The sequence below is a fragment of the Thunnus maccoyii genome, chromosome 12 (assembly GCF_910596095.1).
Source record: "Thunnus maccoyii chromosome 12, fThuMac1.1, whole genome shotgun sequence".
Lineage (NCBI taxonomy): Eukaryota > Metazoa > Chordata > Actinopteri > Scombriformes > Scombridae > Thunnus > Thunnus maccoyii.
The window spans coordinates 28,386,415-28,409,836 of NC_056544.1; the positions used below are offsets into that span (position 1 = coordinate 28,386,415).

The 23,422-nt window shown below is 40.1% G+C and overlaps 1 protein-coding gene across 1 annotated transcript in view; it reads right to left on the bottom strand.

Moving 5' to 3' along the window:
* Positions 1 to 1,679: 1,679 nt before the first annotated feature.
* ranbp9 (RAN binding protein 9) overlaps positions 1,680 to 23,422 on the bottom strand; it is a 32,417-nt gene continuing 10,674 nt past the window's right edge. Inside the window, exons 4-14 of the mRNA XM_042428849.1 lie at positions 22,809 to 22,976; positions 22,132 to 22,154; positions 17,088 to 17,272; positions 12,603 to 12,715; positions 12,355 to 12,463; positions 10,982 to 11,136; positions 9,181 to 9,334; positions 7,872 to 7,993; positions 6,707 to 6,858; positions 5,437 to 5,548; positions 1,680 to 4,065 (exon numbers count right to left, since the gene is read on the bottom strand). Coding sequence (XP_042284783.1) covers positions 3,935 to 4,065; positions 5,437 to 5,548; positions 6,707 to 6,858; positions 7,872 to 7,993; positions 9,181 to 9,334; positions 10,982 to 11,136; positions 12,355 to 12,463; positions 12,603 to 12,715; positions 17,088 to 17,272; positions 22,132 to 22,154; positions 22,809 to 22,976 — 1,424 coding nt within the window. The 3' untranslated portion in view covers positions 1,680 to 3,934. The remainder of the gene's footprint in view (positions 4,066 to 5,436; positions 5,549 to 6,706; positions 6,859 to 7,871; positions 7,994 to 9,180; positions 9,335 to 10,981; positions 11,137 to 12,354; positions 12,464 to 12,602; positions 12,716 to 17,087; positions 17,273 to 22,131; positions 22,155 to 22,808; positions 22,977 to 23,422) is intronic.

Here is a 23,422-nt window from a genome sequence, read left to right on the forward strand (position 1 = left end):
TAATGATCGGTCATGGTTAAAACAAAACTAACAATAAATTTGACTTCCGCTACCCAACATTAAAGTCGAACTAAATTTTTTTTCTTTTTTTTGCTAAGAAATCAGCGTGTTATCTTCCTGGTTTGACTTGACTTGTGTGCTTATTCGATCAGAATTGTAGTTGCCAAAAAAAAGAGGAAATGTTTTGAGAGGGGCGGCCACTTAAATTAAAAGTTCATTATCAATGGCAGCACAGGCAGGTAAACGTTAAAGCCCCCCTCCAAAAAAAACAAAAACAATCAAAAACCTGTTTTTCTTGTTCCTTCAGTTGGATGTTTGAGTTTCACTGTGCAGAGTTAATTTTTATATTCATCTGCTGAAGGAGGAAAGTAAGAGACACTCAGACTTTACAGTGTCCAACAGTTCAACTTCTGAAATGAAATATATTTGCATATTCATAGATTCTGGATTTTGTAAAGAGGGAGAAGGACTAGAAGTCATTTTAAGAATTTGAACATTGTAATTATACTTTTTTTTTTGGTGGGAAAAAAAAACAATCAGACACACATTATTGTTCCAAGCAGAGTATTTTCATATATCTTAATACATATCTAGAGGGGATCTTTAAGGACAAACCAAAAGGTGCTGCCAGATTTGCTGAGACAAACAGAACCTGAGCCGACCCCTCCCAAAAACAAAAACCAAAAAGACCCAACAAAAATCTGTACAGTGAAAGCTACTTCGCTTTTCATGAGAATGTTATAGAAGAATGACTATGAAGGGGCGCCGTGGCTTAAATAAAAAGTTTGGGAACCACTGGTTTACTCTCCATCTCTTATTTGAACCCTTCATATATTTACTCTCCCTGTCGTGGTTCGAATCAGTAACACAGGAGGCGCTGAGGTTACTATCTATCATTACTGTGGGTCTGGTGGTCATCGTCATCGCCACACCTGGACCTCTGAAAGCAACGCTAGCTCAACCCTTCATTTGTAGAACGCGGGACGAACACAGCACTAAAGTGTGCCGGAGCTGCCGATCACTCGGAAACAACATGAACGAAAAAGTAGCATCTTGTGGGAATTAGGGATCATTTCTATTTTCATATTGTCTAATCGTGGTAATTCGAGATCGCTAGGTGGCGGAGGTGGCGGCAAACTGGTTTGTAATTAAGGATTTAGAAATGTACTTGTGCTGATTAGCAGGGTTTACCGGGCGAACATGCCACTCCACCAGAAACGTCTCTAAATGCACAGCAGAGTGCAGATTCTAGAGATTATTTTATAACATTTTAGTTCTGATGGTAAATTAGTGGGAAAAACCAATCGTCAATCATCCCTTCAATCATTGATATACGATCTAATCGCCGGTCGGCACAAGCCTAGCGTTACCAAGCTAGGCTAACTAGCTTTCATTTTCTGATTGCAATACAAACTTTTAGCCGCACAAACATTATGTGCGCTTGTTGAAAAGGGGGAATAAAACGTCCTGTTTCAAAACCATGTAGCGTTAAAGCCACAAAGTTGACAGCGTGTCTCGTAGTCACACCGGCTCTCTGTCGTCACTCGACCGCCGCCAGAGGAAACACCAACTCAAAAGGCTCGAGGCGAAGACGATGTTTCCACAAATATGTGAAAAAAAAACTGTTGCATCCACTTTTAAAAAAAAAAAAAAAAAAATGGAAAAATATGCACAATATCTGCAGTATTATAGTTTATTTCCTTACACAAAAAGTGAGGAGAGTTTGAATTTAAGTTCGACTTTAAATTAAACGCACAGTTTGTTTAGAGGTCGACTTTATACCAGCTCTGTTTTCTGCTCCGTGTTCGAGTCTGAAAAGCCTGTGCCACTCCAAAAAAAAAAAAAACAACAAAAAAAACCAAAACAACAACTTGTAAATCGAGGCCTGGGGTCAGTCGCCGCTCGGTTGGACTTTACTATTCTAAACCGAAACGGAGGAACAAAGGGACATTTTGGCTCCTGAGTTCTTTGTGGGTTAAGGATTAGCATAGACATCGATACGAAAATAAAGATTAACAATGTTTGCATCAAACCTGCTGTGCAGCTGGGGGGTCTGGGAGGGTAACAAGTAAAAAGAGGATCAAGGACCATCACAGGGTTCCTAAACAGGGTTTCCATGTCAGAAGTTCCAGACTTTGTCCAGAAGGATCTTTTCAGTTTGACGCCGACAATCAACAAATGTAAGCTCACACATTACTTAACATCAAGTACCACCATGTGTCAATTTTTAAGTTCTAAAACTCAGTGTTTCACGACTGAAGAGCAGTTTTCCAACATTTTACAGACCTGGAAACGGTCAAATTTAATCGGCTTTCCACCTGTGTAGGAACCCCGGAGTCAACAAAAGGAGAAACATAGAAAAAAAAAAAAAAACGTGTACAGACTGGGAACAACCAGCACGCTTCAGCAGTCACTGGTGTCAGTACAAAGAACTAAAAGGATTGTTTTTTGTTTTTTTGTTTTTTTTTTTCTCAATGATTTCCTTTCATTTGATAACTAAATATCTCGCTCTATTGATATAATTCCATTTTGTTAAATTCATATATAAACGTTAACATGTACACACTCTTGTCACTGGTAATCGGTGGAATCGGGACCTTTATTATAATAATAATAAGTTGGTGGAACTTGCTCTTGCTGGCGCTCAACAAATATACTGTGAATGCAAGTAACAATAATTAATAGAATGATAATTAGAATAATAATTAGAATAATAATCATCATTGTCGTCTGCACCATGCCTTGTAAACCTGGAAAAACTAAAAATAAAATAAGAGCCAGGTAACCACGCCTCCCCCACTCCCCCCCCCCCTACTTTTCCCATCAAAAACAAAAACAAAACAAAAAAAAAAAACAAAAAGAAAAGTTTTTTTTTTTTTAAAAATAGGGAACGTTGAGTCGAGACTGTAGATTCTCTCTGGCTTCTTCGAAGTCCCGAGTCCACATGCGTCACACACATCTCCGCCAATGTCCTGAAGTCAGTGGAGGGCAAGGGGGGGAAGTGGGGGGGGGGTTGAGGGGGCAGGGGGGACGGGGTCGGTGGAGGGGAGGGTAGGCTGTCTGTAACGGAGCCTTTGCGTTGGCTGGAGTTTGAGCACTCAGCAAGCCTCGGTGGAGGAGATGGATTTTTTTTTTCAATCCTTGTTTTCAGCGTCACACTTGCCTCCGTGTTCGCTTGCTTGCGTGTGTGTTATATGTGTGTGTGTGCGCGCGTTTGCCTGGTAAGCCAGGATTACAGGGACCACGTTAAAGGGTGGTCAGCCATGGCGGTCACTCGTCTTTTTCTTTTTTTTTTTTTTTTGTTGTTTTTTCCGGTTTTTACATTTTTCTTTGACCCGGGGGAGGAGGGGGGAGAAGGGAAGGGGTTGCCAGTCTGTCCGCCCCCAGTTAGAGGGCCCCACCCCCCCGCCCCCCCCCCATGGTACACACAGGGGCTGTGGATCCACACGAGTTCGGCTCTCCGAGTATTTTCAAGTTGGCTACTCTTGGTTGGCATCCCCCCACCCCGCTGTCAGAGTGATGCAGACGCGGCCTCGATGGTCTGGAGGTGGGGGGGTTTGCAAGCCAACCAAGGTGGAGGCATTATTTTAATATTTACGATGGAAAGGGAAGTGGCGTGTGTGTGTGTGTGTTTGTCTGCTTATTTAAATGTATGTGGTGTGTGTGTGTGTGTGTGTGTGTGTTAGCGGTTCTAAAGCTCTGCCCAGAAATGACTCCTGACCCTGTGGTGTTCGTGTCTGTAAAAGCTGAACAGGAAGCGAGTGAGATGGTTAATTTTCTACTACTTATAATCGTGCAGAGGAGCGTCTCCTCAGCTAATAAGACTACACTGATGGAGGAGGTGGAAGGAGTCGATTCTGGACAGGTCTTCAGAGAATGTGTGTGTGTGTATATATATATATGTATATATGTGTGTGCGTGTATTTATACGGGGCTAGTGCAGGTAATCGTCCACAGAGGCAAAGGCGCAGGAGCCGCTGCCAGTCCGTGCCATGATGGCGAGGCACTGGGCGGCCTGGCCCACGGCCTGGGCCAGAGGGGGCTGCTTCGGCAGGTTGTGAGTCTCTGGAGAGAAGAAGGAAGAAGAGGAGGAACAACATCAGGACTGCAGACAGCAAAGAACTGGAGTGTTTTCTTTAAAAAAGGGTCACTTCCCCAAAATTACAACCAAGACACTTCTACACATAAACCTAGATTTCTGTTACCAACCTAACAGAGGCAAGTGGAGTTTCATTTTTGGTGCTAAACAACAGCAAAAAATTACATTTCAAAAACTCAACAGCGGATTTTTTTTTTCTAGAAACAATGTCCCAGTTACTCTGAATAATCTACCTCACTGTGAACAGATTGTTCTTCAACTAAAACTTCTCTTTAACAACAAAACAGTCCCAAAGAAAACATTTCATGGGTCAACTCAGCTCTGAGGAACCATGACTCAACCGGGGACCTGAATCAGATCTGGTCCAAATAACACTCAGTCTAACCGGTTGAGTAGGGTTTTGTTTTCCTGCCGTGGATATCTGCGTCTAACACCTGAGTGAAACTGAGATAATTCACTAACAGCTTTGACCATGTGGTGAGTGATCTTCTGACTCCTTATCGACCACTGGCTCCAAAAAGAAGTCAGATTATACAGAAGTCTATGAGAAAATGACCCGACTTGATCACTTAATTTATTACCTCAGTAAACAGTTTCCCAATGAGTCTCAATCGCTAGTTTTTAGTCCTCTCTAATACATAATAATGTTCATTTTGTAAATTATGGTCCCATTTAGAGTAAAACAGGCGATAAAGCAGGGTTTTCCTTAAGGCGTGGCTAAGTTGTGATTGACAAGTCGCTACCACGGCGACAACGCTGATTAGATAATGTAACCATGGCATAACCCCAGATCCTGTGAGTACAGGCATAGCCATCACTATTTCAGTTTTCAGTTCATGTAAGTTAATCGTAACATTTTGGTCGCCTAAAAAAGGCTTGTTCAGCATTTGTTTGTACTAAAAGACCCTCTTAGAAGTCAGATGTTCAGCTAGCATCTCGCGTTAGGGTTAGCTCCACCATCTCGCCTAAATATGGTCACCTCTGGCTCCAAAAATCCAAGATGGCAACGATCGAAATCCAAACTCGAGGCTTCAAAACTTGAGTCCACAAACCAATGACGTCACTGTGGCTACGTCTTTTTTTTTTTTTTACAGTCTATGCTCCAAACCCCAAAACCAGGTGGCTCAACATGTAGAGGCTGCTCAAGATACACAGTCGCTCAGTTATGGTTTCAATACCAATATGTCATTGGATACAATTTAAACACATCATTAAAAAGATATTTAATACCGACAGCTTCCTTACAAAACTACTTTAAATCCATATTATTGGAAGCCTGCAGCTAAATACAGTCTATGATAATATTTTTTGTTGGACAGAACCGTCAGCTGACCTACCTAATATTGCACTGTTGAGAGTGGAGCAGACCGGCTCTCTCTGAATGGAGTCCAGCTGGTAGCCGACGGGGCTGTTCCAGGGGTCTGAGTAGGCAAGCAGGCTGAACGCATCCTGCAGCAGGAGACCAACACAAACAGATACCGATCACACTACAGCACAATGTACACACGTTCTTATTTTGATGATGCTGAGTTCAGCAGATGCCAGCATCACAAGTTATAAGTGTACTTGTAGCGTTTCACAGTTAATGGTGAACTCCAATTTTACACATCACAATCAGTTTGCTAGTCATGGTTAGTCCTCCTCAGCGTTTGTTTAATATCTTCTGGATATCTGGAGGAGTTTTGTTAAGTCTGAGGAAATCTTAGCCTGAGTTTGGAGATGACAAACATTTTACAGAAAACCTGCGTTATAAACTGGATGTGTGGAGTTTGAATGACGAGGGATTTAGGAAAGAGTTTAACAAAAATACTTGGTTGAGTTGCATTGTGGGAATTGTAGGATCCAGTAATGGTGTTATAGCCTCTGCTGCTTCAATTTTCATTAAAACTGCAACGATTAGTTGTTTAATCTAATTCAGAATTCTGAGTATTTATTGATTATTAGTTTTCATCCTGAGTAATTTAATCTACTTTTTATCACTGTATTTATGAGATGTATGATGTGTAGTACTGGTGAATTATGTGTTACTGCACAGCAGCAGCAGTGTGTGTCAAAGGCAAATTTCCCTCTGGAACGATTAAGTCTTATCTTAATCAATTAGTTGATCAACAGACAATTAATTGGCAACTCTTAATAATACATTTATCATCATTTCAGTTATTTTTCAAGCAAAAGTAAAGAAGATTTGATGGATTCAGGTTCTTAAATGTCAGAATTTGCTCCTTTTCTTGGTCTTACATTCAAGTAAATGGAATATAAACAGTTTTGGACAAAACAAGACATGTGATGTCACTTATTGCTCTTGGATATTGTGAATTTATTTTCATTACTCTTCTTTTCTTTAAATCAGTATCTTATTAGTCCCCCGACTTTACAGAAGTAAAGTACTAAAGTGCTGGAGTACTCCTAACTGGCTTCATAATATTGTACTTATATAATAACATGGACAAACATTAAAATAACCTCCATTATTAATTTAATTAACTACTTTTTCAACAAAAAATCTGTCATTTAAATAAGTAAAATACTGAAGTTCATGTTTCAGCACTGTAAAACAATAAGTTAAACACATTGTGGGTCCGGTAAGCTTTGTGGATACTTTGTTACCTTGAGCATCTTCTTGTTGGCTGAGTTCTTGCCACACTCGCGGCGGAGGTGTTCGCTCATGCTCTGGAGCTCCCTGCCGAAATGGATCATTCTCTCGATGGCCGCCTGGCTCCCGCCGCACAGCTGCCTCTTGGACTGAGCAGACTCCACCTCTGCAGAGCCACGGCCGGTTCAGCATGCAAAATGAACATGTTTTAATGTAGACTGAATATGATAATAAATTCACAATATTTATCTGAAGCACTTACTCAGTGACTTACAACCACAGCAACAGCTGAATAAGCCTCCGATCTTTGATTACCACAAAGAGTTCAAAACAAGAACTTTTATACAATACTGTCAGTGTTTTGTTTTGTTTTCTAACAAAGAAAAGAAAGGGCAGAAAGTCTTAAGCTGCTCACTAATGCTTCATCCCAGAGTTCTTGCAGCCCACTAGATTTTTAGAAAAGAGCAGGACCAAGCAGCAACTACCACAGCTTGAGGCTGAAGCCAATGTGGAAGCACCTGAAAGTGCCACCAACAGCCACGAGATGCTCCAACTGACTCTCATTCAAAAAGCCTCGACTTCTGTCTAGAAATGCTACGTCATTATGGTCTTAATTGCTCAATTCAGGCCCTCCACTAAGTGTGCCTGCGGTCATTTTAGAAATAATTGCTGCGTTAATAAGATTTGAAGTCTTATAGTGGCTTTGATGTCTGCCATGTGGGCCTTGATTGACACTGAATCGGACTATTGTTGGATTATTTCACTAAGTTTAATGTTACTTAATTACAATACCTGCCCTGTTAGTACAATTTAGCCAAAGTAACATCACTCGGTGTTCCCAGTAAGCTAGCGTTAGCTTGGGTCCGAGGTAGCGGGACGTGTTTCCAGAGCGTGAAAAGGCAACACCCAGCACTCCTTTATTTGGAAGGTCCTGGCTCCAAACGGAAAAGACGGCGCCGACCATAAGCTGCAACTCTGGGCTCCGATGAAACCAACGGGTGACGTCACACCTCGCTACGTCCATCTTTATCTACAGGCTATTAGCAGGACTCCTGTCAAAGAGGCTGCTCATCAACCAGGGCACTAATGTGTTTAAAGGCAACCGGAGATACGTTGCCACACTGATAAATGCTTGTTCAATTTACTACTATTACACACACACACAAACACTGAACGTACCCATGTCTGCGTCGCAGTCGTCGGGCTCGGCGGTGTGTTTGGAGCTGCCGTTGAGGAAACCATTGGAGGACGATTCTGTCACTCCATTGGTGAAGTGGTCGACCTCCATGTCCACGTCGTTACTGAGGGGAGACGGGAGGAAACGTGTGAGTTATTCATACTCAGCGAATGAAGGATGTTGAAACGAGAATCACTGAAAATTAAAACGCTGAGTATTCTCTGATGTAAAACACTCAGTCCCTGAGAAAAACTGAAAGTATTTATAAAATCGATTTGACTTTGTGTCCAGATAATGGTTAATTTCCTAAATATGTGATTTGATCAGTTAATAATTATTGACTTATTCGCACAAGTGACTGTTGTAATTAACAGTTCATATTTTGTAGCTAAATGATGCATTCAATGAAGAAAAATAATGGTTCCTTAGCCTGCTGGAAACCTAATTATCAAAGCAAAAAGTGTTGCAGTAGGAGTTAAAGTTCTATTAGTGTTCTGATGTATTGCCTCTTAAAAATTGAGCTTGTGCTTAATTTATACTGTGAAATGGAGCCAAATACAAGACGGTTTTTCTATGTTGCTTAGTTGGGAGTAAATCTAAAAATCAGATGGAGGAGCAATAAGGTCAATCAAATTCTTGTTACTTATATGGTGCTTTTTTTTTTCCAGCTGTGTGGAGTTGAAGCAGATTATTGCTTGTGTTGTTATACTTATGTGCTGCATGTAGGTGCTGTTGTTTTTTTTTTTAATCTATCTAGACCACTTTGAATGTAAAGCATATCTTTGAGACGAACATCACTCATTTCACAATTTCCTTTATTTATATAGTGACTACACGACACATCTGCTGCTGTTGACATGCTGGGACAATCAACAGATTTACAGTTATATTACGGTGCCTATAGCTACAAAGCACAGCATCAGTCTGGCTTTATAACTGTAACCAGACTAATATTGGATTTTCATGGCAGATATATATATTTGAGACTTTGTAAAAAATCTGGTAAGGATAAATCAGCTGGAATTAGTTTCTTAAACAATTGAAATGAACAAGTATTAAATTTGGCTATTAAAGAAGTGTGACAGAGATACATACTGAGTTGTGTCAGTGGACAAACGATGTGATGGAGACACTTGTTCTAAATTAGCCGAAACATATCTTTAGTATTTCTGCACTGACGTTTCTTGTTACTTGACTAAACACCACTATACTGTGATAACATGATACTCAGATATACAGTTTATGGGCCATCAGGGTCTATTTATGAATAAATGAAATGCTGTTTGTGTTAGTTGAGGTTTTTCTCAGTACCTTGTTATGGGCTGTTGGCTGCGGCTCCCGTTGAGGCTAATGTCAGACGCAGGGAGGATGGAGCCAGAGGCTGGAGGGCAGGGCTTATGACTGTGAGGGGAGGAGCTGTGGCTCTTATTAGACGTCACACCGTTACAGCAGTTGCTGTCGAACCCTAGAACAACAACAACAACAACAACACAGTAAGACGGACTTTTGTTAACTGTTTCTGAGCGACATACACAACGGAGGAGTCCACAGCTGAGAGTGAACCACATACATGAACTCATTTTCAGATACAAATGTCTCACTTTTTCAGATTTATAATGAAAAAACGTTGATATATTTATGATTTTAGATGAGATAATGAAGACTTGATAAATATACAATGAAGTGTTTGGAATACAATGAAATTAAAGTTTATGCATGAAAATCTGAAACTCACCTATTAGATTCTGATTGTTACAAGACCAACGGAGCCACGACATTTAGCATTTAATTAGACATTTGAACGATTAAATGATTAACTGCAGGACTCACTTTGCTGAAAGCTGTTTATGTAAACGTAAAATACTTTTTTTTTAACCGTTTTTAAAACAGTTTTATTCTGTGATGAATGTGTGGAAACAGTAGAAACATTGTAGAACAAAACAACAGCAGGAACACACATAAACACACAAAGATATGTCTATAAATCTATCGCCTCAGTGCATGCTGGGAGCGTTCCCAACACATCTACCTCATTTAACTGCAATCACATGATGAACATTCAGCCAATCCTATGAACGCCGATCATGGTTTCAACTCTCTGCTCATTTTGCCCTCGTTATTCGAGACAACTTCATCGATCCTCAAACCGCCTTCGAAAGAACCAAATGAGCTGGATGATAAAGAATTATTTTAGCTCGATAGCAGCGTGTTAACCTGAATTAGTCGAGTCGTATTTGAAGAACAAGGCCCAGGTCTCTGCATCGCCTTCCAGTGTGTACAGAGTTTAAAAATAGTGCTGCTTGTCTATAAATGTCTCAGTAGCATCGGACCAAAATACATTTCTGCATATCTTTTACCGTATGAACCCTCTCGGCCTCTCAGGTCATCGGGTAGAGAGCTGTTAACTGTCGCCAGAGCACAAACTAAACGTGGAGAAGCAGCATTCAGTTACTGTGCAGCGCAGAGTTAAATCCAGGATAAAAACTGTTATGTTCTGTGCTGCTTTTGACTGAACCTCAAGTATTAATACATCTATACCTACCCTGTGTTTATGTCTCTGTTCATTACTTTCTGTATTTCTTTCAACCTTTTTACAAATCCATTTGCCTCGCTTCTAACTGGACGTGACATTAAGTTTTAAGTGTTTTTCTTTCCTACTTATAAAAAAAAAAAAAAGGGTGCTGCTCTTTCCACACAGCAAAGCAAGAACATGTCAAACTGATTATTAACTCAACCCAACTGGAGCGGTGATGTTTTGTTTTTTTTTTAATCTGGTGGTTTGACATGATAATTACTTAAACGGTGTCCAGAATGTCTAGACTCGTAGGCATGATGACAGTGTTTTTGTTGCAACCTTTAATTAAGAGGCAGGTCTGTGACCCCAACGTTAACTTCACTTTTACAGCCCACCTAAAAGATAAATGCTAATCCGGTGAATACCTGCACAGCTGTCGATCCAGATATAATACACGTTTCAGCCAATTAACAGGAAGACGTCAATCTGTTGGATGTGACAATACTAAGAACAGATGCTGAGGCTGTAAAAAGATTTTTTTTTTACTCAGATGAGACTCTCCAGATGTGAACATACCCGAGCACAGCTGTACAGTACCTGTGAGGTAGGACTGGGAGCTGCTGGCTTTGTGGCTGGGGCTGCTGAAGGGCCGGGGGGAGCCGGGGTAACTGTCCTGAGACTTTGGGCTGCGACCTCCGAGACACCTCACCTCGCTGTCCGTCCCATTCACCATCTCTATGAACTGTCTCACCCTGAGGACGGACGGAAGGAGGGGAGGGAGGACAAGAAAACAGGACAGGAGGAAAGCACGTGAAAGGTAGAAGGAAGGCAGCGAAAAAAGCAGGGAAAGATTAAAGTCAGAAAAAGGAGAAATACAGAAAATATGAATTAAATATGACATGGAAGGACAAACAGAAAAAAGTGAGGAATTAAACAAACGGTGTAAAGAAAGGAAATGGTTGAACAAGAAGAAAAGGAGCAGAGACAAGAAAGAAGGAAAAAGAAGGAATGAAAGAAAGAGAACAAAAATAATTAATAAATTGGAATATTAAGGTATCAAGACATCCACAAAAAAAACTGTAGCAGAACAAAAAACAATAAGCTCAGATTTCAGCAAAAGATGTCCTGTAATAAAACCTACTTAACAGAATAATCTGCTGATTTACAGGCATCCACATAGAAAATGTTTTTAGAAGAGTTCATCACTCACGCATCTCAAGGAACAGATATACTTCTGTTTTTTTTTTTTTTTAAATGTATCAATTCACACTGAATCTGAGAGACGTTTGAATGGCGCCCATCAGACCAAGACCCCCTGTCGCGTTTAGTGAAGCGTGTCTGTAAAGACAGCTGTTTAAAAATCACACAAAACTCCTGCTGTTTATATGTTCTGAACGTACTTATTACATCACAGTAACTGTATTGATTGATCGGCCCCCGGTCTGTCTATGAGCTTGTCTGTTTCACTACAGGCAGATTCCTCTCACTCACTACAGTGGGTGGAATATGAAATAAAAATTAATGAATCAATAAATACAAACACTGTCCATTTCTTCTCTTGGAGCCAACGTTAAAACTATTTTGGTTGAGTACGTTTCTGATGTCGGTCGGCCTGATGAAGGCAGTCTGTGCAGCCGCTGTCGGGACAGACGGCTGCTTCTGTCGACAGAAACGCTGAACGCCGGTCGGAGTCGGCGTGGACTGAACGGATAGAGCTCGCTCACGTCTGGCTTTCTATGTGGATTCTCAGAGTCTAGCTAGAAGTTCACCATCAAACTGTGAATGAAGCTCCTTTCAGAATAAAGCAAGAAAACTGCATCTTAAACAATCTCAACTACTTTAAAGTATCAAAAAGGGGCACCGCACTCTCTTCTTTATTTTAAAATGATTCATGCAGGACCCTGAACAGAGGATATGTGATTTTATGTATTTCATATTGCAAAAACATCTAAATGAAGCTTTGGTCGTACTTGAGCATGAAGAGAAGGTCTGGGTTCCTCTCCAGGAGGCTGGGGTAGAGCTGCTGGGTGGTTTCGATGGCCTCGCCCATTCTACCTGACAACACCAGCTTCTGGATCTCTGTAAACCAAACAGTCAACATGTTTATAGGAAATAAACACTTATTGGAATTAATAGTTTCTGTGCCGTCCTAGCATCAATATCAGATTCATAGTGTTAAGAAACTGTATTTTTAGACAATAGAGACAGGAGGACTCACTCTGTCGGTTTTTGATGGAGGCCAGCTCCTCGTGAACGGCCTGGTCAGTGGATTTGGCAAAGGCTTCAGCTGTGGCACAATAGCTGTGGTGCACAAGGTAGGAAGCCACCATCCTGACGGGACAAGAGCAAAACAAAACAAAACACACCGATTAGATGCAGCAGCAGGAGAAACGATTATGTTAAGTTATGCGAGATCTGCTCTTCATCTGGTCAGAAACGACAGATCCACTAACCAGAGCTGCGATCCATCTGTCTTTATGAAGTATAACCAACACATAATTGATGTGCTTTATTTGACTGGGAAATGATACTTTCATTATAGATATATCTGACTAGTTTGTATTTTGTTTTTGTTGGATTTTGTAGGATTTTATTGATAGCTAGATAACCACTAATTGTCTGTTCAGCCAAATGTAAAGACACTTATCACACACACTTTTAAATATCTAGTAGAGACTTTAATGTACATTTTATATTTTCTTTACTTCTATTCTCATGATTTGTTTGTGAAAGTGCTTTAATGCTACAATACTTTAAAACATAACTGCAAACAAAACATTGTATAAATACGATGTGTTGATTCGTGTCAAACTGGGACAAGCAGAGATAATATTTAAACATGCTTTTCCTGTGCAGACTAAATAAAAAACAGCTATCCTCAGATAGATTTTAAACAGGGGAAATACTTCTGTATGTAGTGTTGTAGTTTGAGTGTTTGAGTGCAGATATAGTTGGTGTTATTAGGATTGTGCACCTTTCGGTTTAAGTCAATCAATTCTGGTTGGGTTTTATCAGTTATGATAACATTTATGGTAACACGGTGACGGTTGCTACTGTACGACAAAGTCTCAAAAGGCAACAAACACAAGCAGTCAGACGGGTTGTAAACAAGACAGATTATCTAAACCACAAATTTCGAGGGAAAACTACACCCGAAATGGTAAGAATCCCTCATTTTTACAGGAAAACTCTGCATAAAACTATGCAAAGTTGAAGCAGGAAGTTGCTCCGTAAACTGTGGTGAGGACAGTTGGGGTAATCGTTTTATTGTTCACCTTTGTTTTCTCTTCCAGATAAGTTCGTTTAACCCGAAGGTGCGTTTACAATCAATCTCATCATCTGACTTCTCATGTTTTTTTTTTGCCCGGTTAGGACTTGTTTTGCAGCAATAATTGCCATGTTCCCAGATCTCAGGAATTATCTTGGCAAGTACAATGTTATTATTACTGATATAAAATGATAGTCAAAACTATGAAAACACCATAAAACTTTATATAATAAACGGTATTCAACAATAGCCTGGAGCGTCGCCAGGCTCGAACAAATATAAGGCCAGGAAAAAAACATTGAAGGGGTGAAATTACAACCGTTAACATGGTAAATTTAGTAAAGTGTCCATTTCCATTGCACTAATTCACCACTTCTCTGCTTTCTCTTTTTTTTAAAACAGAAATGATGTATTGATATTCTTCTTTGCTGGACTCCTGATTGTTGTTGATGCTAAAAAGACTATAAATGTGTCAGATATCCACTTGATATGACTAACTCAGACTGCTGAAGTCTCATATAAGCTTCATATCAACTGTTAAATGCATTTTTTTGCATTTGATGGGGATCTTTTAATAGCCAACAGGAGGAATGATTACAGCGAGGAAAAACCTCTTTCACTTTCTTCTTGTTGTTTTAAGACAGACTTGGAAAAATTGTGAATGTACCCTTTAAAAAAAAACGTACCTATTAGAGGGAAGGCTGCAAAACTTTCAATGTGAACATTCTGGAGGATGTGTTGAGTTTCAAGAAAAAGGCAAAAATGAAACACCTGACATTACTCCTGCTATATTGTTGGAAAAGTGTTGTGGAAATTGACAATATACTGAGTTTAACAAGGCAACAAGCTCACCATGGAGGAAGTTTTGAGTTTGGATTAACTAGGGAACAGGGGGGAAATTAGAGAAAAGGGCCCTGTCTCCAATATAAACCTGCTGAGCTAAACAGAGTCGCTGTTTGAGAATTTACAGTAGGACACAAATTGTAATAAAGTGGGATTATCCTTTTAGTATTAGATAACAGACTGATGTGTTTGACATTTGACTGGGCAGATGACATGGAAGCTATCCTCCCCCTAAGAGTACAAAAATGACAAGTATGCACGAGTGCTTTTTCCCCCAAGAAGGAATCCTCTTCTTGACCGGTCGTCATTTCTCCACAGTAGTCACTTCTACAAACAAACTTTCATGACGTTGCCAGCCGGAGTTCACAGAGAGATTTCTGCTTCTAAATCCTTCGCTCTCGCTGCCTGATTATTATGTTACCACTTCTCTCTATAAAAGACAATAACACTTCCCATCCACCAATCTGACGTGAGCTTAAAAAAACTTCCTGTTTTCAATCCCGGGCTGTGAGGAGACTCTTCCGGATAAAGACTCCCTCCACTCTACCCCACCCTCGACTCCAATCCCCATCATATGGAGATTAAATCCATTCAGGACAAGTAATCACAGCAACAGAGAGCTAATCCCATCAGGGCATGGCATGAAGAGAAACCCAGTCCCAGAGCTTTTACTTCTGGATCAGGGCTCCTGCTCTCTGATGGGGAAGTGGTCCATCTGGGCCTTGATCCCCCCCGGTCATGTCAGCAGTCATTTCCTGTCGCCTACAGTTGGGATGTGCCAGGATCAAATTTTCATGCTACGATTATTGTGGCCAAAAATATCACGGTAAACGGTATCATCACGATAATCATCAAACTTTTCTGAAACACTACTATACAGTAAAATTACTTCACACCACGATTGGCTTGAATTTAATCAAAGCAAACAAGCTACACAATGTATTAGTATAGTAAGGTAACAACTGTACGCTGCAAATGGACGCACATCAAAAAACACCACAAACAAAAGCAGATCGGTTGTTTAAAGTTTAAGACAGTTGACAGGAAATGACTTTAAATGCAGCTCAGTGTCTCTATCTCTTACATTCTCTATGTTCTGATTTGTTTCGGGTGTTAATAGTTGTGAAATAACCAAAAACTCCTGTATTCACTTAACTGTCCTGCTGTGTCACTATTTGACTGGTAAAAAACTGACTGTTTTTTTTGTAGTTTATTAAAATAAAACTGCTAGTAAAGGCAGGAGAGCTGTGTTGCGTTCATGGTATCCTCTGAAAACAGTGATAATCAAGGTAATGGTGGTAATGGAAATGATTGGCGGTATTTTACCATCAGAATGTTATAAAAACGGTGTAAGGCGCATCTCTGGACTACAGTATCCCATATTTGGAACAATCAGCTTCAACATGATGATCACTGACATGATAATAAATACCATGAAGAGGTGCGTTCCAAAAAAATACATCATAAATTGAATATTTAGTATATCCAGTATCTCCAGTTCAACATATGTTCCACATATCTTAAGTGACCTTGTATACAATGTTAAAATGAATGTCAACAAAAACTATGATAAAAAATATTTGACGACGACCCTTTTTCCACAACAAAGACAAGATTAAAACTAAATAAAAAAGTAATTGTTAAAATCTAAAATTATGGCGAAAGGCATTCGTTTTCATCACTGAATAAAATTTAAATACACTACTTGACTTTTTGCACTAATAAGCAGCATGTTGGTAAAAGTTCTATCTCTGCTGGTAATGTCAGTTATGTTACAAAGTCTTGGAGGGAAAAGAGAAAAAACAGATTTCTAGACTAAATTCACCGACAGTCCCTCTGAAAAGTAGACAAGTAGCAGCAACTACATACCCAAGGAAAAAAAATGCAGGACAGTACACCGACATTAATAAAAGCTAACTTCTTATAAGAGCTGTAGACGTGGATGTATTCACGGATTAATTTCAGTCGGCTACTGCCACGTTTATATCGGTAGGAGAGAGTAGAGGATTAATGTGATTTTTATCCTTATATCAACAGTTTAGCTGCTTGTCTGGAGCTAGTGAATAGTATTTAATAAACAAGTGACTGAATGAAAACAACTTCTGAATGATCGAGCTGCTCTGCAGCGGAGAGCAAAGGTAAAACCGAGACGGCGAGAACGACGAGAGAGCGTTCGGTTCCGCTTAAAACCACCTGAGTTTGTAACGATGACTGGATTTACTGAGGAGAGTCAGTCTGTTGTATCACTGCAGAGCAGATGGACATAAGCGATGTGTGTGTGTGACCTGTTACACTGGTAAAAAAACAAAAAAACAAGTAAAAACAGCCTTGTGATAGAGAGAATGACACCTGTATCCATGGTAACTGTGCACAAAGATGGTGAGAAGTCTCACAATGCTTAGAAGTCAGAAATTTTGAAAACGTGACTAAAAGTAATAATTATCAAATTGCTAAAATGTGACTAAAACTAAGATGCATTCTCTAAAAAGGCTTAAAGAAATGAATACTGCTGCTCCTCTCATCTAAACCTTATGTTTCATATCATCATACAACTAGAATAGCTCGGTTTTACAACGTCCTCAATCCTCTTACTTCTGGATCATGGACTGCCACTCGCCCTCACGCTCTCCAATGGGGAAGCGGTCGATCTGGGCCTGGATCTTTGTCCTCCACTCGCGCATGTAGTCCTCGATGTCGAACACGAAGGGGTGCTGGCCGAAGTTTGCATCCACCACCTCCCCTGGGGTCTGGAGACCCACGGTCGGGTACAAGTTAGGCTGCGGCGCAGAGAGAGAGAGAGAGAGAGAGAGAGAGATACACGGTGAGGAAAAGAATGAGGAGGAAAAGGGAGTTTGGGAATGTAATCTGGGCAATAAATCAAAACAGGAAACAATGAGAGGAAAAACAGGAAACAGAAAATCTCAGGAAATAAGCTTTTGTCTACAATTACCCCATAAAACTCAATTTTACTAGCTGACAAAGATCATACAATAAACTTGCAGTAGCAGGCTGACGGGCCATCTTTTAACAAGAGAGCTCGGGTTCAACTCCTGCGACATTAAAGGGGCAATAAGTTTGATTTTTATGGCACAGAATGACAATAAGATATCTATCAGTCTGATCGATGTACCAGTGACTCAGTGATTATACCGCCAGGTGCCAGGACTCACTTTCTGGCCCGTACCATTTTGGCACTCAGCTTTACAATCTACTGTTTTATAAAACTCCCAGTCAATACTACCTCTAAGCTTCCAAATAAATGTCTCCATGAGGGATCAATGATGTCTCCAGCTTGGTAACATACTGTACATGATGCAGGTAAACAGAGCAGCATTTAGCTGAATCAAAGTTTCGTCTCCCTTCCTTCTGTTGCTCAGTGCTTCTGAATACAAAAGATAAGGATGCTGTTATTTTATATTATTCTTATTGTCAGCTAATACCATAAAAAGACCAAAAATTAACAATATGCAAGTCCCTCCCCTGTCTGTCGCACATTACTTCCTACTGAAGATTTAAAAACTATGAATATGTAGTTTTATTTTTTATAAAAAAGGCTTGGTCATTTCATCATTTCCACAAAAAGAAACAAAAAAAAAAACAGCTGCTGACCACTGTACTTTTTAAATAACAGGAAGAAATAAAGCATTTGTTGAGGACGCATTGAAGCTGTGGACACAATAGAGAGCACTAGTGAGTATTTTTGGCACCAGGATGGAGTATGTTTGCCTGATAATGACACTGAATTGCCATTTCTTTATCACTTTTTTTATTCAATCTAACATTTTCTTCATATTAGCCGGGGCGTTTCGCTCTGACCGATCAGTCTTGACTGACATTAATCCGCCTTTCACAGAAGAGGTTAACAGTTGCTGGGAGCGGTTAACATTTGTCATGTCCACTAATGAAATACATTAAGCTAAAAGTTGTTGTTTTTTTTTTTTTAAATCGTTAGTCAACTTGAAAAACAGCTCGTACAGCTGTGTCGATCTCATTTACACTATTTGGAAATGACTCAAAATAAACTACAGTGTGTGTGTGTGTTCATGGTAATGAGGAAACATGTCATCCAGTGGCTCCATGATGTGCTTTTAATAGTTTCTGAGGCAACAACAGAGCTCTATGGCACAGAGGAAGACATATCAGGCCTCGGGTACACACACAATACTTGTAAGTAGGATTGATTGATTGTTGGTTTTAGTGTTTTCATTGGATATGGTTAGGGTCAGGGTTAGTGTTAGTGTTAGTGTTAGTGTTAGTGTTAGGGTCAGGGTCAGGGTTTTCATTGTTGTCAATGAAAAAAAATACAGACTATCATGAGCCTTATCCCTTTAAAGGCTAAGACAGTGTCAGACAAAACTGTAAACAAAGCCGATGTAAACAGCAACCAGACTCTGCTGGTAGTAACACCACAGAAGAGCAAGACCTAAAAATACACTTGGACATAAAAAAAAGGAACACTCTGCACTCAAACATCACTGAAACCCTTAAAACTTGGTGTTTTCATTTCTGGAACATTTAAATGACATATTTCATTCCCTTCCTCTTATTAATAGCAATAGTATAGATGTATCCTGACACCAGCTGTGGGATGTGACTCGTTTCAAACATTCTTTGCATTGAGTTACAGTACAGCCAGTTCTTCACATGTTGCATGCCAGTGCCCGAAGGTTAAGTACATGTCAATTTATTTTTCTTTGGAACAGGCGTTCTGCTTTTTTTTTTTTCTTTTTTTTTTTTTGTAAGTCCCTGATGACATCTGTGATGACAGGATGAGGAGATATAAACAGAAATATGAGGTAAGGAGGTGTGTGTGTGTGTGTGTGTGTGTGTGTGTGTGTGTGTGTGTGTGTGTGTGTGTGTGTGTGTGTGTGTGTGTGTACATTGTTCTACCGTCCTACAAACCTAATCACAGCCTTGATTTGATCAGAGAAGGTGGTGACTAAGATGAGGTGCGCACCGTGTGTGTGTGAGAGGTTTCTTTATCTGTGTAAGAGTCCAATTGGGAAAGAAAAAAATAAACCCAAACCGACCTGACAGTATCACTGAAGTTCCATAAAAGAAGTTAAAAAAGTCATAAAAGTGGATTAGATGACAAACTAGGGTAAAATTAGAGTTAAGACTTGCCTTAAAACAGGCATTAGTCCTAGATCTAGTCTTAAATCTTACTGATATTTGAGTGTAAATACACTGGTTTAAATTAGAGTTAGGATTACAGATTAGGGATAATGTAGCTGATCAAAGCCCCCATAAATTAATACAAGGGTGCATGTGTCTCTTTCTCTCTCTCTCTCTCAGAGTTGTCTTTGTCATGGTCCAATAACCACAAAGGTCAGCTGTTCCGAGGTGACGCACTTCAGCGCACAACTCTGGAGGAACATGAATGTCTGGCTCACAGCCAAGCCTGTTTTGCTGCTCAATGGATTATTGTTGTGGCTAAGACTCTTATTTTTCTTCTCCCTACAAAAAGAGTCGGCCCCATTTTCATTTGCTACAGAGCAAGAAAAGGGGAAAAAAAAAAAAACCTTCAAAACAAGTGTCTCCCTCACATCTCGATGCGGTTAATACATGCATGAATCCCATTAGAATTAATGTCCGTTCGGTGTGGGAGTCGTTCACATAATGAAGCATGAGAGCCTACGGAGTGAGACTGGCCTGAAAATGAGCCACAATAGCACAAAGCAACCCTAGTCATCTAAGCACCAACAGCCCATCGCATCACAAAACAACAGCTTTTCCTAACAAAAAAAAAAAAAAAACATCATTCAATGGTAGATATAAAGAGAGGAGAGGCGTTCTCCTTCAGAAGAAACTTCAAGTGTCATCAAAAGAAGCTCAACAGCCACAACAACCTTAAAGAGGAAGTGCAACAGCAGAGATTCTGGTATTCATGCTGTTTGTTGGTCCAACAAATACAACAGTTGCTACACTGAGTAGAAAAAAGCAGAACACTGGCTGGCACAGTTTCCACTCAGAACGTCAACAGGCAGTCGTCTGGGTAGCTAATATTCACATATTTTTGGTGTTATACTCTCATCATATTAGCTAAGGGGGCCTGACTTTAACTCTTCTGCTCACCAGCCACTCAGCATTTTCACTAACCGCAATTTTGCTGTTGGGAAATGATGTTTTATTTGATTACAGTTGACTATTGTGGGCTACAATTTATTTGAGGAACTAGATTTACAACCCTTTAAATGTAAATGACCACTGTTAACACCCAAATCAAGACTACATGCAATTTATAACATTAGTCATCAAATATTCAGCTCTGATCAAGTTGTGTGTAAAAACACCTTTTGTATGAAAACATGCAAAGACATAAAAAGAGCAGCTTCTCATTGCATATAATAAAAGTGGTGCAGGAGTGTAGATGATTAAAAAAATAAAACCTACACTCAAATAAACCTAGAAAGACAAAAATATTGTCTATTCAAATATTTATTAACAGTAAATAATAGAAAGTAGAAGAAATCTCTGCAGTAAAGAACAAATTCTTTTTATCTAATCAATTCAATTGTTTCCTGATTCAAAATAACAGAATTGTAAACTCCTAATGTTTCCTCTTGCTAGCTGTGTGTGTGTGTCCTCACAAGTGGATGTGAACTGCGTGTAGTGTAGATGCAGCGGTAAGTGTGTGTGTGTGTGTGTGTGTGTGTGAGCGACCTGGCCATGCTCTCGTAGCTGCAGCAGGCGGGCAGGAGCGAGGGTCAGAGGGTCAGAGGCTCTCTAAGATGCTTTAGGAAAAGCAAAGTCAAAGTGGCTACTAAGAGTGACTGAGTTACACGCCACCGCCGAATTCTACCCGCATTTGGCAGGTGGGCGGGTGTTAATGTCAAGCCCTGTTTGTACCGTTCCCTGATATTTCCTGTCTTCTCTGAGACCTCGGCGCCTATAAGACCAGCTGCGGCCACGAGGCGTAGTAGACCAGAGGAAAGACTCAGGTCCTCGGTGATCTTCAAGCTAATTATTGTCAGAATTAAGGCGGAGATAAGGTCTTCCACCTCATATGATCCTTATTATCAGTCATCCTTATCTGTGCCAGCTAACAGTGGCGTTCCATGTGTCGATCCATCCATAAACATTTCAACCTCTTACACTTTATCTGTTAAAACACATTTGTGTGTGGAAATATAATAGGGATTTAAACAGAAAGCTGTGTTAAAGATTTAGACTTTGCAAGGCCTTTAAGTGTTGTTGCCAGGCATAATATAGACTCAAATCATGTGATCTAACACATCCAATTAGTATTAGTTATTAGTAGTATTAGCAATTATTATTAGTAATATCTCATCTTAACTTCAGCTGTTGTAAGACTTTGAACACAGACATTTTAAACTGACTTTTAAAGTGTGTCAGATCTTGTTTCTCCCCCCTAATGATTACTACATGTCCTATTTTTTTTATAAATCCAAAAAGCCCCCCCCAAACTCCCTGAACATCAACATCTGAAGTGCGCAAGTTTTCCAGCCTCCGATCCATTTTACACAGCGTAAACATTCTGACTGGAGTCGACATTCTGCAGGATACGTAACGTTTCGTTTCTATAAATAGACTCGTGCCCTACGGTCCTGATTAATTATGGAAACTAAAAAAAAAAATTACAACAAAAAGGAGTGAACAAAATGTGGGTACTTACTGGTAGGTCTGTGAAGGCGATACCTGCAGAGAGAGAGAGAAATAAGAGCGTCAGCATGAATTAGAGGAGTCCGTTATGTTTCTGCACACACCGGGAGGCCACAGTCAGTATGTTTACATGTGCTGAAGTAACCTGGTTAGTGTCAGCAACCAGATTTCTTAAAACGTAATGTAAACCAGAATGAAGGTTCCCTTGATCGGGGTAAAACTGGCTCATATGACTTGATTTTTACTGGATATATCTTGGCCAGATGTTTCCACCTGTGTTTTTACATGCGAGTATGTGCATGAAAAAGTCTTCAGACACTGAAGCAGGGGCGTGGTGGGCCGGGTAAGAACACACGGTGGCTTTAAGCAGAAGTATTTGCACACTGTCTTGCTTATAGCTGGTTTATTTCATCAGATATATAATATATACAACCATGAAATCCACCAGCAGTAAGTGTACAAAGGTTCAGGAGTGTTTCACTTGTATTCAAGTGTTCCTTTATTGTTTATTTAACAAGGACAAAGCACACTACATTTATTGTTCCAGATATAACTAATAGCTAATTTCCATCTGTAGTGCCTGGACGGGGGCCAGCAGTGATGTGCAGGTCACACATTCAGGTGTGAGATCTAGTTCAGTAGTAAATACCGATACATTATTACTGTTGCTACGGTTTCGGAGCTGCTTACCTAGGCTGTGACCGTTCTTTGTGTAGAAGCAGGTGTTGTTGATGAGGTTAACGCAGCAGCCAATCACATCGCCCGTTGTAAACGTGGGTCCGTAAGGTTGCCCGGTGCCGGATGAGCAGAAGGAGTGGCCGTCGTCTCCGTGGTAACCATACGAGTGCTTGTCCCAACCTGAGGGATGAAAACGCGGAAAGCGTCAGAGCAGGAACGCCGAGCAGGCGACGAAGAGGTGTAAAAACACAACGGATGGTTCGTTCTGTGACTGTATTAAAACAAAAACACACACACATATACTAACAAATATGCTGTGAAAATGCATAAAGTCAGCACATCAATACTTTTTTTTTTTTCCATCTTGTGTTTTCAAATCTCCAGACATTTGTGACCAATAGACTCAGGATGAGGACTTCAGTCTGGGCCATGTGGATGCATGAATAAACAAAATAATACTGAAGAGTTGCAACTAATCTGCACTGTCTCCTCAAGAGAAAAGTCAACAAAAACTGCAAAAAATAAATAAATAAAAAACAGCTGGACTAAATAACATCGCATGTCCGACAACATCACAGCAACCAAAGCGACTCAACGCTGCAATTCCCGTTTCTTTTTAACTAAAA